At 41.6% G+C, this 18510-nt stretch overlaps 1 protein-coding gene across 1 annotated transcript in view; it reads right to left on the reverse strand.

The window, feature by feature from the left end:
- SLC16A10 (solute carrier family 16 member 10) overlaps positions 1-3975 on the reverse strand; it is a 63162-nt gene extending 59187 nt beyond the window's left edge. Inside the window, exon 1 of the mRNA XM_041414838.1 lies at positions 3317-3975. Coding sequence (XP_041270772.1) covers positions 3317-3689 — 373 coding nt within the window. The 5' untranslated portion in view covers positions 3690-3975. The remainder of the gene's footprint in view (positions 1-3316) is intronic.
- Between the last annotated feature and the right edge of the window lie 14535 nt (positions 3976-18510).

The raw sequence follows: 18510 nt of genomic DNA on the forward strand, positions 1-18510 counted from the left end.
AAACAATGAACAGAGTAGTTTCCTGAGACTTCAGGCACACCTTTCTAGAAGTTTTATACACTTGGGGCTTTTTCTCTTCTGGAGTTGTGAATCAAGTAGTTTTTGAACAAAAAACGGCTACACAAGGAAACAACAGAATTGCTTATATTGTGCACTACAAGCAAAGAAATTTGGTTTTTGCTAATATAAATACCAAAATACTGTGTACTAGTTACATTCAAAATTTTTTCATAAAAAGGTGTCCCTTGAAGGAATTTTTTAACCTCTATGACCCACAAGTTTTTCCATTAATACTCCTAAATCCAGCAACAATGTTAATTATAGTTCTTTATCTTATTCATCCAATGCTGATGCTGCATGCTGCAAACTGCCCTGCTCATACATTTTGTTCCTTCCACTCCTCATCTGCAAGGCCGAGTCACTTTTTGACTACATCTTCCTCCGTTCTGCCTCCTCTCTTTTTGCCTTTCACACTGAAAAACACCCACCCATCTACTAACACTAACAAAAATAGCATAGCCTACAATATTTAGTGCCATCCCATTTTGCCTTGCGTTGACTTTTAAGATATTACACTATGTTATTAAGAGATACCAAAAGCAGCTTTTATTATAACCTACTTAATTCCTCTTTTCAGGAAAAACACCAGGCAAGAGAACTACTGACTGGTCCCGAAAGAGCAGGCACGCAAAAACCTCTGGCAACACATGTGCTCTTGGCAACAGCTAAGTAATCCTCTAGTAAAAAAAAATTAAAAAAACAAACCAACAACTAACAAACTACAAACAGACCTGAATTCTTTGGTACTGTGGATCAACTGCAAAATTCCACAGACACCTGGGGTCCTTAAAGAAATTGCCTGGAATACTCGTGTGTCTCAAAAAAAATCAGCATTTCAGATATTAGAGAAATTCTTTTCCAGAAGGATTAGACTATTAAACTTTGCTTTCCAAAGCAAAGTCCCACAGCAAGAAAACTTTTCATTACAAATTCCAGTTTTCCAATTCATTAAACTTGACTAACTCAGTTACCACTGCCAGGTTTGAGCTGCAATCAGTCCAAACACAAGAGACTCAGCAGATTAAGTATTTGAATCAATGCCATGGGAATGATCAGGCTAGACTTTTCTCTAACACTAAAATCATAGTGACTTTTCCCTTCCAGTACCCCAACTCACCAAGGTACTTTCAGGAAGGGAAAGGAAAGGAACGTTTTTTATCTGCTGTGCTTTTGTTTACAGGAGACTCCACGTATTTGCAGTCCTCTTCACATGCACACAAGTCACCTAGTCAAGGCAGCTACTTTGCAGTATTTCCCCCAATCTGAACCCATTTGGATTTAAAAAAAAAAAAAAAAAAAAAAAAAAACCAGAATTAGTGCCTTCTGCCTTACCCAAACCAGAGTACATCTGACAAAGCAAAACAAAGTGCAGCTGTAACTATTTTTTTCCCCCTCACATCACTTAAAAAGCAATACAGGAGGTGCTGGCTATATCCAGGACTCAGAACTCTTCCTGCTCTTCCAAGCAGGATGCAAAACAACTTGGTTCTAAAGCCAGGTTCCAACTCCCCTCCCACCACTGTTTTCTGCAATTGGGCAAATTTTCAAACATGAGTGGACCCACAATCTCGCCTCACTTAGACACCAGCAGTGCAATTACCCTTCTGGAAGGCAGGAGATAATTTCAGTTGATTCTCTTGTTGATTATTTTGACTACTGCACTACCACCTGAAGACCTTTTTTATTTTTTCAGTACAAGACAACAATTTTTTAGAGATTGTTACCACCGAACCAGACACTCAGAAAAAGCAATTTTTATATTTCTGTACAATGAACAGGCAGAGTATCAGCCACCCATGTACTTCTGCATTTCTGACTGGCCAGGAGCTCCCAGGTCAGCATGCAAATGTTCACAGCACGTTCTCTCAATCTCATTCTTCTCCTGTGCAGGCTAAGGAACCTAGGCTCCTACTTCTGGATGTGCATTTCCCTTCTGAGAAACAGGCATTACCCAGCCTGATGTGCAGATGTAGATTCCCATCTTCCTAGCTCAAGAACACTGGGGAATACACCTTATATATCACTGCAAACTGTTTAGATGGTGGAGAGAACAACACTTAATGCTCCACCACAGCTCTTCAGCTTTCCCACTTCAGTTTAAACACCTACCCTGGTTTTCTACTTCAGACAAAAACAGTTATTAAGCTGCAGGGGGAAAATTAGCTTCTTTGTTTTAACATCTCAACTTCAGGCCCACTTATGCAAGTATTAAGGAAGACATAAATTTCGAAAGGTCTGTAACATCCACTCTGTACTGAAAAAGTTTTTTAGAAGGCTTACAAGTCTGCAAGGCTGGACATTTTTTTTAATAAATTAACAAAAACACAAAACAGCGTTTATTTTTCAGTATTTCATTTTAATAATTTAACACGAAGCGATCGTTTACGTAAGTAAATTTTATTATTTACTATAATAAAATATCATTTTTATTCTGTTAAATAAATTTTTATTCTGTTTCTTCATTTCAACTGTTGCTATGCCAAGGGCCAAAAACTGCATTTCCTCAACTTACTAAGTCAGAGCACAAGACACTTTCCACAGAAAACTTACATGAAATCAAACAGAATGCATGTTCATCTTTTAACTAATCGACACGTGCCTAAAGTGCTTTAGATCAGTAACATGTGATAGCACTGTTAATGTCTTTGAAGTTTGGTAAATATCATTAAAGTCACCGGTGAGTTGCGTGACACCGGTTGCAGCAGTAAATCTGCACATCAAAATGCCAGATTTGGCAACTGTCAAGCCCATTCCCCACATATTTTAAGTATCACTATACCCCACTCTTAACTGATCATTTAGACTAACCTTTAGTCTAACGGGGGCAGGGGAATAAATGTTTCTGCCACCAGAAGTGCTCGTTGTAACCCATAACGCACGACATAAGGGCGGATGCCTAAAGATCCAGCTGTGGAAGAAGCGAGAGCACACCTGCTCCTCTCCCGCAGTTTCTCCCCCATACCCCAGGAGAGGAGGTCGCTGCCTGGGGCAGGGCTGCGGGGCGCACCCTGCCAGGGGGAGCCGCCTTTCCCCTCAGGGGTATTCCCGAGAACCCCAGCAGGCTCCAGCCCAGCCCGGCCCCCCAGAGGGGTGTCGCTCCTGCGGCCCCCGGGCTCGGCCCCTGGCGGCCGGAGCGGCGCCGCCGGCAGCGAGAGCCCCGGGCCGGGACACCTCCGGCGCCCGCGCTGCAGGCGGGGAAGGCCCGAGGCGGAGCGGGCTGGAAGCCGCCCCGACCCTTTTCCCGGCCGCCCCTCACCTGTTTTGAAGGCCAGCTGTTTGTCGTCGCTGCTGCCGAAGAGCCGGAGCATGGAGACGAAGAGGACCCCGCATGAGTTCTGAATGCCGAAGACGGCGCCGTTGCACCACATGGCGGCCAGCATCACCACCCAGCCCCAGCCGCCCTCGGGGGGCTCCGGCGCCGCAGCGCTCCCGGGGCAGTCCGGGCTCCTGGGGGCCTCCTCCGCCGCCGCCGCCGGGGGCTGGGCCCCGCTCTCGCCGCTCCCGGGGCACCATTCGCCGCCGTTCTCCCGCCGCGGCTCCTCGACCGCCGGCGGGCCGGGCAGGGGGGTCGCGGCGGCGGGGTCTCCCCCCGCGCCCTGCGGCTCCAGCTGCTCGCTCACCGGCACCATCCCCGGAGCGGACGCGAGACCCTTCAGGCGCGCCGCTCCCGCCTTCCTTTTCCTTTTCCTTCTCCCTCTCCTCGCGACCTCTCGTCCCCCGCCCGCTTCAGTCCCTGGCCGCGGGGGCTGCGCGCATCCCGCGGCGCTCGCTCTGTTTATCTGCCCGCCCGCCGGTGTGCGGGACCGAGCGAGGCCAGCACACACCCCCTCTTCCCGCCGCGCCGCCGCCGCTTTATTTTAAAAGGGGGGCTCCCTCGGGGGCGTCAGCGACAAGAGCGCTTCCCTCCGCGCCGATTGGCCGCGGGACGGGAGGAGGGAGGGAGGGGGGCCGGGGAAAGGCAGGCGAAGCCACGCTCCTCTCCGGCCCCCCCCCACCTCGCCCGCCGCTCTGGCTCTCCGGTGGAGGGGGTGGAGCGGGGCGGGACCGCGCCGTGTCGGCGGCGGCGAGCGCACCGTGCCGCGGCCGCCCGGGGAGGGGGAGCGGAGGGAGGCTGGAAGTCAGCGGTTAACGGCCGCCGGGAAGGGGCGGGAGGCGGACGAGCGCCCCGAGCCTGCACACAGGTACCGCGCACTGCCCTCGGCGGTAAACAAGCCCCTGGCCCCGCTCCCGGGCCCTGCCCGCTCCCCACGAGGCAGGGCAGCTGCGCCCAGCGGTGTCCCGCCCGAGCTGGGCAAGGGGAAAAGTCTGAAACTCCCGCCCCGGCCGTACGCAGACAACAACGAGCTACAGAGAAGCCGCCCCAAAACGCGCACCCTCCGCCACACACGCACACCTTCACACCCCCCGGCGCGGTGGGAGCCGGCTCTCGGCCCTGCCCAGCGCTCTCTGGCCTCCCGGAGCTCCAGCGCCCACCCTGCTCCCCGATGGAAGGCTGCCGGCCCCGGCACGGAGGCGCCCGGCTCCAGGGCCCTCGGGGCATCTGCTGTCCTCCGGGACAGCTGTCCACCTCCCCTTGGGACAGCCTGTGCCAGGGGAGACCGTGCGGGAACTGCTTCTGTTGTCTTTCCTGCTTTTTAACAAAGGAAGAGAAAGTACTTGCTCCTGCACACCTCTTGACATGTTTCCCATTTGCACAGAGGCATCAATTCCTGACCTTTCCTCCCCACAGCCAGGGAAGTGAAACGACGGGAAAAGTGCAGGCTAAGAGTGTTAAATGACAAGTTTTTGATTCACGATCCTGCTTTCAAGTTTGCAGACGTGTATCTGTTCCGCTGTTTGGCAGCTACGTACATTTTTAGCAGTTTGGGCTTGATGAGGAAGAGACCTTCTTGAAAGAAAGTGAGCAGATTAAATCTGGATGCTTCGAAATTCCCTGTGAGATCTGGAGGGCTCAAACCCTCCTCTTGCATTCATACACCATCCCAATTTCTTCCCTCAGAGCCTGGGCTGCTACTGCTATGCCCGCCGTGGCATCCAACTCCTCAGCCTGCCTGCCAAAGCCTCTTCCTTTTTTGACCCTGAATCACCTTTTCCATCTTACCTACCAGTGGCCACAAAGAAAAACAAAGCACAGCTTCTTAAGAACATGTCTTCTGTCTTCTTGCTCTCCGCATGAAAAGTAATAGTAGCTAAAGAAAGAAAACCATATAACAATGTTGAATACATTTGTGATTATAATGAAGTGCATTTTATAGGTGCACTAACCTCGCTTCACACTCACTGTCTTGTTACTCGTGCCCTTCTAAATTAAACATAAAAACATTACACTAAAGATACAGCAGTGGAATTCAAAAAAAAAAAATAAATAAAACCCAGCAACGAAACACAATATAGTTTTATGAAATACATAATGATTGTCAAAGCAAAGAGTGAATATTTGGCGGACCACTGAAAAACACATCTGTTCCCCCCAAGGAACAAGTCTGGATACTTATTAAAACCCCAAGCCTATGATAAGCTTAACTATGCTCAAAATATTTCATAAGCAATTTAACGTGCAAAAGTTAACAGTTCACATTCTCCACCAAGTCTTTGTCCAGAAGCTGTTTTCTAAATCTGTTGAGCTTTCTTACAATAATTAAAGCTTCCTCCACCACAATTTAACATTTTTTGAACAGTTATAAGAGAGCGAACAAAGCTTTTTCAGTTTCAGATTCAATCTTCATTACATGTGTCAGCAACAATTGACTTAATTAAACCTTCAGTTGCATAGAAATAAACAAGGGTCAAATCCAAGACTGGATCTTAATGTGACTGATCCAAGGGGTCATGGTTCCACAAACTCTTAGATATGTTTCTAGCTCTTAGTGGGACTCCTCAGATGGGAGTCCTGAATGGAAGCCTGTGAGCTGTATGATGGAAAGTCAAATCAGCTTGAGGGAACTGCCTCGTATTTTTTCTGTTTTGGGCAGTGTTCAGTTAAGCTCAAGACTAATTCCCTCTCTGCAAATTTTTTCAAGGTAACATTTATGTACTGCAGTTTCATTTGCGTGTTTCCTATAAACACTACTATGATTCCCCCACTTTTTAAGGTAAAGGATGTGTCTTTAAAAAAATCCATTGTGAACATATTGTGCAGCTTCCACTTTCTTGCACTTGTTTAAAATATTCTATTTTCCAGTCATTAAGTGTTTCTTATTAGTGTTTCTTATTAAGTGTTTCTGATTAGTATGAAAAAATTATTTTCCCTTTCTCTTCACATTTGGTAATGCATAGTCAGAAAATCAGATTTTCCAGTACATACAGTTTTTGTAAGTGTGATGTCTATAACTATTCTGAATGTTTCTTCAATAATCTGTACCTTGTTGTCCTATTGCTGTTTAGCTAAGCTAAAAAAATATGTAGTATTTATAGATATATATAAAAATTTAGCTCATGTGGTCTTCCTTTACAGGCCTTAAGTAGGAATCTAAAGAAACTTTGTACCTCTTTGGTACATTCTGCTCCTCTCAATAGCTAAGCCTCTTCCCTTTTGAGAGAGGTCTCTTGAGATCTCAGCTATTTCCCTAGTAGTTCCCAAGAACAAGAACAATAAAATCTCACTCTTCATAGTCAGATAATTTCCATAGAAGACTTTACAAACAGAATATGGCCAGGTTTGACTGCAGTTTGATTTCTGAAGTTTTTGATTTCTAGTTTTTTGCAACCCCAAAGATTTGCAATAAAAGCACTGTTGTTTGAATTATTGCTATCAAAGAATTTTAGAAGTAGTATTTGAAAAAAAATAATACTAACTCTGGAAAAGTATGTGAAAGGAAAGCCACCTTTGTGGCTCTGCTGTTTGAGGCCTTTATGTTCACAAGAAAAATAGCTGAAAAGGAAAAAGAAGGAAGATGAACATGAGATAATCACCATAAAGCAGTGAAAATAAAGAGATTTAATAGATATAGAAGATATACCTCCTATATAGATCACTGCATATTGCATATGTTTCAGCTAAATTGTTGTTATAAACAAAAAGAAAAAAATCATAAAGCCAACAGCAAAAAAGAGAGAAAAGTGGAAAAAAATCAAGAGTATGGATAAGCTGAGAAATGTGATGTGAGGAAAGCCTTGGGTTTGTCTAGGATGTTTATGGTAATGTGCTTATTTTACATGTTTTATTAATACTCTACAGCTGATAACAAACAGCAATTGTGCACGCAAAAGACATAATGCTCTGCAACAGACATCTGCTATGGTGGTACTTAGGCTGTGCCTATTTTAGGATCAATACATAAAAGACCAATGCCAAAGGAGGAATTTGCCCTATCATCTGTGGACTTTCAAAAGCCCCAGGGGCTGGGAAATGGCATCTTCTGCAACCCTATCTGAAATTCTAGCCAGCTCCCCATTAAACATTGACTCCCTTTCTCACAAGCTATTGAAAATAGACCAAGACTTCAGTAGCTCTCACATGCAGCATTTTCTTTGACCATAAAGAATATTTCAGTTGCCTATGACTTTAAAAAAATTATCTATATTGTTGAAGCACGCTGTTAGTGACACACCAAGACAGCTTTTCCATAAACCTTTTTTTTAAAACTTTTCAAAATCATGTAGTATTCCACAAAAGTGCACAGAATGCCAAGCCCTGAAGTGTACGTGTTCAGAGAGATTAATTCTTCCTTCTTTTGTTGTTCTGATTAGAATTTGTACTGTAATCAATGAAAATGGTATGCCTACATCATCCGGAAAAAAAAAAAATAGGTCTTCAGTAAAATGCCTAACTTTACCACACATGTTCAACAAGAAGTAGAGTAGAAGCAACTCCAAAAAGGAAAGGAACTATACAGAGAGGACGTGAGGCAATATAAAACCTTGTGGCCAGTTAGACTAGTGCATGATATTAATGATTAAGCCTTTCTGTTCTTTAATTTTCAGTGAGTATTATTAAGACACCTATTCAGCAGAAGGATTTGGACTTAGGTCAGAAAGACGAGATAAACAGGATAAGCATTAAAACACAAAAACATATGGTATCGCCAACTGCGTGAAGATCAACATTAGATTAAATCCTATTCAGTAAGCAGTGTTTATGCATCTCTCAGCCAGACAGGATGTTCTACTGATGTTTCAGACTGGGCTCCAGCTGAGTCGTATGAACTACCAGGGCTGCATCTGACTGCTGAGCAGATGAGTCACATTTTCAAAGGCAAAAACCACAGATTTCGCTTGTTTACTGAGGGGAGTGTTGAAAGTGCCTAACCCAAATTTGATAATACCTACAGTAGAAGTTTTCTAGACTGCTATTAGTTGTCAAGATATAGGTTCCCTCCTAATTCCACAACCAGTACGAGAAAGGGAAAGAAAGTAGACTAAATGTCTAAGTGGTGAAGCTAAGGAAAAGCAACACGTCCGGTTCCCACTTCTGCATTTATTTAAAATGCCAATTCCAGATTTAACATCTTCCTTTTTTAAGTGCACCTTATGGCTCAGGTGTGGCTCCTTTACCAATTAAACTCGGGTTTAGTTTATCATTCAGTGAAGAGTGGATGGGACTTGAGCAGCTGTTGTCTGGAATATGGTTGACATATAACTGCTATTATTAAAGGTGGGCAAGTGAAATAAAGTGGCAGTCACTACCTGTCAAAGCCCTCTGCCCTTGCCAGTCTCCAGCTGCACAAAGCTAAATTTTTGATGGCAGACTTTTAGTGCAGGAGTTCTCTAGCCCACCTTGTCATTGTCTCCACTGAGAACATCTGATCAGAGATGTCATCTATGGAGTTTTGGTAGGTGGGAACAGGGCTGTCTCCACTGAGACTGATCAGAGATGTCATCTATGGAGTTTTGGTAGGTGGGAACAGGGGCACAAATTACTTCAAACATTAACATTTTTGAGTGGTAAGTGATGGTGAAGAAGCCCAGATGACTAGCTTAGATGTACAAGTGAGAACTCTAGACATCTAAAATTTGGTGAAATTAGTTCCACCCGTGGATATTAAGTTGAAGAACATCTTAAGATAATTTTTATTCTGACCTCAAACACAGAATTTGTTTTGATCCTATTGCTAAATGAGGAAGCATGAAGAATACATTGTCCTAGCATGATCATTCACCTCTCTTGGCAGTGAAATAACTAAGAGTGCTGGCAACATTCTTACTCAGCTTCAAAGTTAACATCTCTTTCAAATGAGCAGGAACTGCTTCAAGCCATTGTTTTAGGCTGTCTTCAGGCTTGGTTTGATACCACTGCGCAGGTCAAGTATTTCATATTGCCTGCATTATCGTAGGATCTAAGCACCTCAGAGTTCCTTTCTTTGTTTATGTGGATTTAATATCTTCCAGACCACCTTTGCTATCTCAAGAACTCAATTTTGTTTTCAACAAAAGTTTGGAGCATCCGAGAAGTAAATGTTTTACCAAATCAACCAGATCAGACTGTTGTCTAGAAGCAGATTGCTCAGTGGCCACTCAGTTAAATTTTCAGGCTGCAAAAAGCTGAAAAAGAAAAAAACTACTACCTCTGACAGTACTACCTGGACTGAAAAACCACCAGGAATAGAAGTGACACTAATCTTGCTTACTTGATTTTTAAGAATTCTAAATTCTATGGAAGTTAAATTAACTTTGTTGATCACCGTTGTCCATTTGTCCCTTTGAAAGTGTTTCTATATTAAAGGCTATAGCAAGGGCTAGCAGCTGGTAGTGGCCCCATTTCAAGGTATGATTTACAACACTGTCAGCATTTTACTTACTGGGTAAGCAAAACTGTGTGTATAAGGGAGTCAATTCAAATATTAAGGCATGTGAAAACTGTTAACAAAGTCTTCCATGTAGAAAGTCTACTTGCCTTTGCAAATTGAACAGATTTGCTTTGAGAAATACAACACTAAAAAAAATTCTGACATTTTAAGACAGTTATAGGGCTACTAAATACAGCAAAGAATAGTTTTGGGGTGTACATATTTGCATGGAAATATTTAAACTATATTGGACATAAAATATATGGCAAATAATTTCATGCATCTACCTTGCAGTTGGTAATTCCATTCTGTTTTTCTACTCAATAAGAGTTTCTTTAATATGTGAAACATTAACAAATGCGGTTTTTTCTTTCTGGTTTTTTTTTTTTTTTTTTAATTCTAAATTATTGTTCTCAGTCTACATCTACTTTTTAACTATCATCTGAAATCCTGAATTTCATGTTGGGTTTCCCACAAGAAAAATCCAATCTTTTGCAGGTCAGTAAAAAAAAAAAAAATTACACACTCTCTCTCGTTCACTTTTTTTCCAATTGATAAGTTATTTAACACACAGTTCATCTAATATATGGTAATATGGGTAAAATAGATTTCAACAAAGGTGTGTGAAAATGCAACTTTAGTTTGCAATTACTGTATTTGGTGAAATAAACAAAACAATTCTTGTTAGCACCATTGAATATCTCCTCTCTTTCAAAAGAAAAATTAAATTAATCCTTCTGTTGGCAGGGATTTTTTAAAAGTTAAATAAATCCTGTATCAGTGGCCTTCCTCTAAATATGTATTTACTTTGTGGTTAAGTAAAAATATACTACTTGTTCAAAAGTAAGCACATTCATAGGCCCTGCACATTCTATTTATACTCTGATAAAATCCATCCCTACCAGATTAATGGGATAAGCACTACTTTACAAACAAAAATGAAATAAACTAGTACAGAAAGATTTCTAGTATAGCATATATTCACACAAATCAATTTCATTAAGGAATCCTAAATTGCCCTTCCTATTACTTGGGCTGAACAAGACAATGTGCTACCCCTGGCCAGCCTCACCCATGAGGAGCATGCGGTTCCCTTATGGCTGGTCGTTCATAGTGCAGTGTTTATTTGAAAGCCAGATGTGAATTGTTCAGGTTCAGTGGCTCCCAGGTGCTCTTTGTCCTCCCTCTGAAACAGCATTTTTTGTAACTCAAGAGATGCATACAGGCTAAGATTCCTCTCTGGGAATGCATTCCCTAAGATGCATTCCCTAAGACAGATAAAATTAATAGTCCATTTTCTTTATCATAATAATCTTCCCAATTATTTAAAATAATGGCTATGTAAAGATTTTGCATTACAGAAGCTTCTGATCACAGTGCTGTGACATAACAGATGCAGTATCCATTTTCAGGCAGAATTATTCAGTATATAAAAGGTCTAACCATTTAGGTGTCTGGTTTTGTCTTATATTTTAGTTAGAAACACTTTGAAGAAAACACTTCCCTCCTTTTCTCATCAAGGTGAAGTCAAGGTCATCTTATTTAAACTCCCTGGGATAGTAATATTTAAAATGAAATTACACTCTACCTAATTATTTTACTAAAATCCTTCAACTCCTGTAAGCTCTTCAAGTAATACCTAAACCTTTAAGAAGTTGCCAACTGTTTGACTAACACAGTACACAGAGAACCACTCTCTGAGGGAAATCTTGCATGTTCAAATTGGGCCAAATAAGCAATAAGACAATATAAACCCAAGCCACTTAAACCACATGAATAATTCCCAGACACCTAGAAATCTGATTTATAACCATGCACAGGCAGTGCTATCGTCATTCCAGAACTCACTTTGCTGGAATTTACTGAAGGATACTGCTGTGTACTAACAGGATTTTACAATTAATAAGACCTGTAATGCTACTGACTGGGCATGAACACTGTGTACTAAATTATGTATAATTCTTCTATTTGAGGTAAATTTGCTATGAAGAATAACACCATTAATCTTTAAGTCATCTCATGTTTCTGAGTTATCAAAATATGCCTTATATTCCCACTAAGAAAGCCACCCCGACACAAGGAGGTGATCTTAAAAATAACCTGGGACCCTTAGTTTTACAGAAAGAATGTTTGCTGACCTTTAGTGACCCACTTTGTTCCCAGACACTGTAACTTGGTAGTTCCTTTGATCTTGAGACATTTTTCTAATTGCATTTCTGCAGGATATTTGATGTGCTGCCACCAGTCATTAGAAAAGCAGGAAGTTAAAATAGTACCAAGCCTCTCTTATATATACCATTACATATCCATATATACAAGAGGACCTTTTTTTTAATGAGTTAGCTTAATATTCCGTGGACATGTGGAAAAAGTTGAACAAGAAGAAAAGTAATTATTTTCACATAAAACTGTTTACATGTGAATGATTATGGAGTAAAAACCGACCTTTAAGTTGTGTTTGGAATGAATTATTATGGGGTTACTACAGAGCTTTAACTTTAAACCCTCTTTTACTTTATGCAATCTAATAATTTGCACCCACATAGTAAATGGGAATAGTTAACCTGGTGTCAAATCTCATTGCAGAAACACTTGTTAAAACCCTGCTCACATCCATCTTCCTATGTGTTTTTCTCCTTGGGAAAAACTAAAGTTCTTTATTCAGTGTTAGAAAGGTTGATCCACTCCAATTTAAATACAATTAGCAAGATTGTTACACAAGTTGCGGTTGCCAGATCTTTATGGCTGGTAACACCTCTGCCAAAGTACACAGTATTTTTTGGTTTCAGTATGACTTTGCAGGACTGTTGGCTGGAAAAAGCAGGTTTTCAGTTCTGCAATGAATCCATGCATAGCCTGGAACTACAGACACAAAAAGCCCCAGCCTTGTGTTTGACTTCAACTTGCTCAGTAGGACTGATACTCTAGGGTAACTTCCAAAGGGATTTGAGTGAAATTTTTCCCATTTTGCTTTTCCTGATGTGCAGGGTCTGTGTGAGAGAGCTAGACTTCGGATTTTTTCTAGTCAAGATGTGTGCTTCTTGTAAAGATGAGCTGTCACTCCTTTTGGAGAACAATATGTGAGGAGATATTAACTGGAGGCACTAGCTGCCACAGGAGGCTTGATGTCTATTCTCCAGTTAGACATCAGCTTGGTCTGGTTGTATCCAAACTCAATCTCCCATATTCCAAAGCTTTGCTGATGCAGAGAGACACAGTGTTCCTAACTCTGGATTTCTCAAGCCAATTGCTAGGTGCAGACCATGTATAACTCCATTTTCACCACCATGAGCCTCTTCTCTCTCCTACACCAAAACCAACCCTCCCAATTATCTGGATGAATTCCTCCTGCTCTTTCCTAGTAACATGGTTTCCTAACAACAATTTTCAGAAACAAGTTTGTTGTTAAAGCAATGAGCACAGGCTTAGAGCAAGAACTTCTTACCCATTAACATGTAAGAGTTACAGGTTTGTCTGTTTGTTTTTTAAACAAACACTTGAACACAGTCCTTGTAGTCTGTCTAAACTATCCACTAACACCAAATCCTGGCCTTCCTTTGGAGCCTGAGAGCAGACAGTCCCTCCAGACTTCTGTTTCAACTGGCTTGTTTCTGGTGGTCCAGACTCTCCCTCACTCAAGGAAAACTTTCTTTTCTGACAATGAGAAGTCTTGTAACTCAGGGTGTCACAGGCCACTAATGACAGAAACACAAGGGCAGGCTTTGCACACTTCTGGTCTGCGTACAGTAGCTTGGGAAAAGACCTTGAGTTAAAAACTGTTACTCACACTCTCAGTCTAGGAATGAATTCTCTCATTATATTTTGATGGTATCAGTACAACTGGAAAGTAAAACACAGTATTTCAATCAGTTTCAAATATTGAGTGTTTGAAAGTAAACCTGGTTTCTTGGCAGGACCCCTAGTACCTCTTCCAATAATTTTCCTTTTGTCCTCCCTTCAGCCCTCAGTCTTACGTCAGGACAACTAAACTTTGAGACACGTAAAGCTAGATAAAGCTTGCTTCACGTGCTATTTATGTTTCTCCAGGCAAAAAGGTCACCAGAAATGATTTAAGGAATTTTTTTTCCCCACACTTACTGAGAACTTCTGTACTCCCCTCTGGCCCAGTAATTTCTGTAACATCAGCTTAAACCCCTTTCTTAACACTTCTTCCTCCCTACATTGGGAGTTACCAATCCTGAGACATAAAACTCGCAACATTCTCGAAATAACACATTGTAGTTAGCCCTACAGAGCCATTTCAGTGTGAAAAAAACCAAAAATTCAGGCAAAGAAAAGGAAAATATCAATGTGTTTGCCCATTAATCATTGTTCTGTCTTGCTGGCTTTTTTACATCATTCCTGAAACTTTTCCCTTTTACAGCAAAGAACCTAACTCAAGTTTATATTGATTTCTCTGCAGCAGTCTTATCTGAAAACCTCCTCCAGAAGTCTGTAATTTAATACATATATTATCTGCACCTTCATGCTTTTTTTTTTTTTTCTTCTGAAATGAAACGGGTCATTTCCCACAGGTTTGTAACAGCAGGAAACACCCTCTTGTATTAGCTTTAATTTCAGCTTTCAGTGTCAATGCACGTCAGGAACATTTGATGTGACAGAAAAAGTCCCCAAAGCGATGTAGGTTCTGCAATACCATTCAAACGGGACCAAAAGTTCCTGTGGTGCTTGTTAGAACAGAGAAACAGAGTTAAACAAGAAACAGGGCGAACAGAGCAGTGTTAAATTCTTTTCTCCTTAATGTATGACAACACTGATTTCCCACACTGAGTAGCTCTGGTATCTGATTTGGTAATAGCTGACAGGAAACCTGAGCACAATTTCCAGAGGTGTTTTTATGCTCGATGAAGTGTTACGGGGACTCGGCTACTGCAAACTCCTCTTTCTGTACGCCCTCGAGGCCGCCTAAGGATACCTTACAAAGCAGGAATTGCCATCTGCTGGCCAAGCCGGGAATGGGCTTTGTCCACAGTTTATTACTGCATCTCCCTGACTAAATTTGGAAATGGATTTGAGCGAAGGAGACGGTGCCACTGTCAGCTGAGCCTGCCCGCTCAGGGACAGAAGTATGTGCATACTTCAACTCACGCTGGAAAAAGAGGGGAAAAACTGTAGAGGAGGAGATGACTTTGCGGGATCCATGGTGCTGAAGTATTGATTTTAAAACAGATGGTAAAATAGTTTTGTTTTCAGCTGGAAATTACACTTTATTTTTTATGCTTTTGAGTGACAAAAAGCGAATGATGACAAAACCCCTGCTGCTGGGAGAGTAAGGCTAAGTCTCTGCAAATTTTGGTTTCCAGATAAGAGCTGCTTAGAGGCAGCAGGGAGGCACCACGGTAATCCCTGCCCATTTTCAATCAAAATCCTGTCTAGCACAGCACAGTCATCCCCTGTCTCTTTTCTCTCATCTCCTTTTTCATAGCTGTAACTTTCTATGTCCCAAGACCTTCTATCTCCAAACTCCTTTCACAAGCCGCCTCCCAGCTCTCAGAGCCAAAACATTTCTCCTCATTCCATCAGTCCAGAACCCCTCATACTTTTCATCTTATTTGCCATCCTTCCTTAAGTTTTCTATTCTACCAAGTCTCCCTCCTTTTCCACTAACTCTTCCTGCAGGTACAGACCATTCCACTGCGCAGCTGGTTTGTAAAGAAGTAAAGCAGTAACTTCCTCTTAGTATTCCCAGCCTTAGTGGAATTGTAATAAATGGAGTTCTTTCTATCACTCATATTTTATAGCAGGAGTTCCATAGCTTAAGTGCCTGTTTTAAAAAGGTGCATCTTTTTATATGCCACCTATTTTTTTTCATTGTATAGTCCCAAAACAACTTTTTTTTCCCATGAAAGAAAAACGGACAAGAAAAATGGCCTCAGGTTGTGCCAGGGGAGATTCAGATTGGGTATTATGCCCTTCACAAAGAGGGTTGTCCAGCATTGGAACAGGCTGCCCAGAGAAGTGGTTGAACCACTGTCCATGGAGGTATTTGAAAGATGAGTGGATGTGGCACTTGGGACATGGTTTAGTGCTGGATGTGGGAGTGCTGGATTTATAGACGGTTGGACTCAATGGTCCTCAAGGTATTTTCCAGCCTAAATGATTCTCTAATCTCCATGTCATCCATGAAGTCCTGAATTTTTGCAATATTTATTTTCAGTTACATCCTTTCCAAGCAGAAGACCTATTTATTCTTCCTGTAGAAGCGATTTCATATCTTAAGATCACCTTTGGCTTTCTCAGACTGGTTCTGTTATAGCCCTTTCCAAGGCGGAGGACAGCGAGAGCTGAAATGCACACAGCAGGCAGAGTATGGGCACACTTTGGATTTATACAGCAGCAAATCTTTATACTCTATTTAATTTTCCTTGTACTCATTCTTATTTCCCCATACTAATTCTTAACATTTTCCTTTTTTGATTATGAGGATGACTTTTTAGCTTTCTACTACAATTGCAAGGTCCCGCTCCCTTTTTAATTGACGTCAGTTTTGTCTATAGTTTGTACGTAATAAAATGCGTTTAATTTGTGTGGCATTAAAATGCACCTTCCCAACAGTCTTTTGAATATCTTTGCAGGTGCCAGTCATCTTTACAACATCAATCAAACTTCATTGTAACAGGTTATCAAACTGCAAGTTATGGAAGAATGCAGCAATAGCTCCCTAAACAATGTTTGACTGGCACATAGAATCATAGGATCGTTGAGGCTGGAAAAGACCTTTGAGATCATTGAGTGCAACTGTAGAAATTTGACTGCCCTGTCCACCACTAAGCCATGTCCCTAAGCAAGGCATCTACAAGTCTGGAGCTGAGCAAATGTCCCAGCTGCAGCTTTCTTGGAAGGGTCCTTCTGTTTTTGCAGCACTTTCACCTGCTGGCATTGGCATTGCCAAGACAATGCAGCACATAAATATTCAGCCTCCATCTGAACAATAATCTAAGAAGAGAAAATAAAAAAGAAAGTGTTGTAGAAGTCAGAATTAGTCCTGTAAAAATACCTTTGACATCACACGCCATTCTCAGAAAGAGCATGACAGAACTAGAAAGAGTTCAAAGAGGACAAAAAAGCAACATTTATCCTGTTTTACATTTTGTGTGAAAAACATTTAAATTGACCAAGACACATCGGCTTGGGAAAGAAATCAGTAAGGAAACTGAGGCCTTGATAGGCATTAAACAGGTGAAGGGAAATGTTTATCTGATAACACTCAAATAAAAGACTTAAAGAAGATCTGAGAATATGATCAGACCTCAGGTTTAACCCAATAACTCCTGTGCCGCTCAACAAAACTAGATTATTAAACTAACCAATACAGCGTATTTAAGATGCCAAAACTGCATCTTAACCAAACAATAGGAAGAGTCATAAAAGAAAGATGCAGTAACAACAAAACACAATAAAAAGATTACTTCCAGCTCAGGAGCTTTTCAAACTGTGGATTTCTCTATACTAGGAAATAGCAGGAGAGGTATTGAAATAAGGCTCCATTGAGTTTCTCCCTGTTCTCATACTCTTCCCCAAAGTACCAGGAACTTAGTGGAGACTTAATGCTCATTTTAAACTTTCTGGGTGAAGCACAAATGCAGTTCCACACTACCACAGAAACTGCAGTGAATTTTGTCATATTTGAGGAAGTCGCAGAGACAAACCATCCAGCATGTAAGAGGTAAATCTTACCTTTGGGAAAGGAAGTGTCTAAATCATGTCCCCTCAGATGAAAAGAACTCTTGATGCCAATTGAGTGTAGCTGATTTTTTGGCTTGTGACACAGGTGGAAATTCAAAATGCAGAGAATTAAAATGTGCTTTTACTAAACTGAATTTTTTTTCTTCAGCTTACAAAAGAGTAAGATTGATATTTGCATTATTGGCAATGTTATACCAAATATAAAGGTACGAATGTTACAATGGTGACAAATCATCTTTCTCCTTTCTCCAGAGTTTTCATAACATGGGAAGTTTGGCCTTTTTATTCTGACTTGGAGCAACACAAAGTTTGCAAATATTGTGATTCTGAGAAATTCCATTTTTCTAACAGCTTATTTTTCTCATGGGCTGACTATGAAACACCAGTGTGTTTGTTTGGAAAAGGAAGGTTCCTGTCACTTGAACACATTCATCTTGGAGATAATCTTTATTCACACAACTGCTAAACCTTAGTGATCTCTTTGAGCTCTCTCCCTCAGCAGGAAGTGAGAGTAGCAGTGAGCTCACCGAGATATTCTGGCCCATGGAAGCTGGATGTATCCCACACCCAAACTATCAATCTAAAACAACAAGCCACCTCAATCACACAAGTACTTCTTGGCATGTACAAAACACAAAGGAGGAGTAACATTCCCAAACAAAGAGGAATGCCTGTTCTCATTAAGGGTTTCCCTCAGCATGGGGAAAACAAGGAGCAGGGTTCTCCAGGACAGGCTGTGTTCAACGCTCTTCTGCAATGCATGGTTGCAAGCAAAGGACAAGGTCTTAAAGTTCATTTGTTTTATAAGTAGAAGCCACCACCATTCAGGAAAGCCATGTTCAGTCTCTGAGCAAGTCTCCAAATGTCTGCTTCAGTGTCCAAGATGGGACATAGAAAACCAGATAGTTCCTGATTTCAGTCATCTGGCTTTTATTGTGAGAAAACACTTCTCCCATTGCCTTGTCTTAATAATTTCGCTGTTGTTTCTCAACACTCATTTGTTTTGCTGACAGAATTG

This window comes from Onychostruthus taczanowskii, unplaced genomic scaffold, assembly GCF_017590055.1.
Source record: "Onychostruthus taczanowskii isolate IOZ18803 unplaced genomic scaffold, ASM1759005v1 scaffold48, whole genome shotgun sequence".
NCBI classification, from domain to species: Eukaryota; Metazoa; Chordata; class Aves; order Passeriformes; family Passeridae; genus Onychostruthus; species Onychostruthus taczanowskii.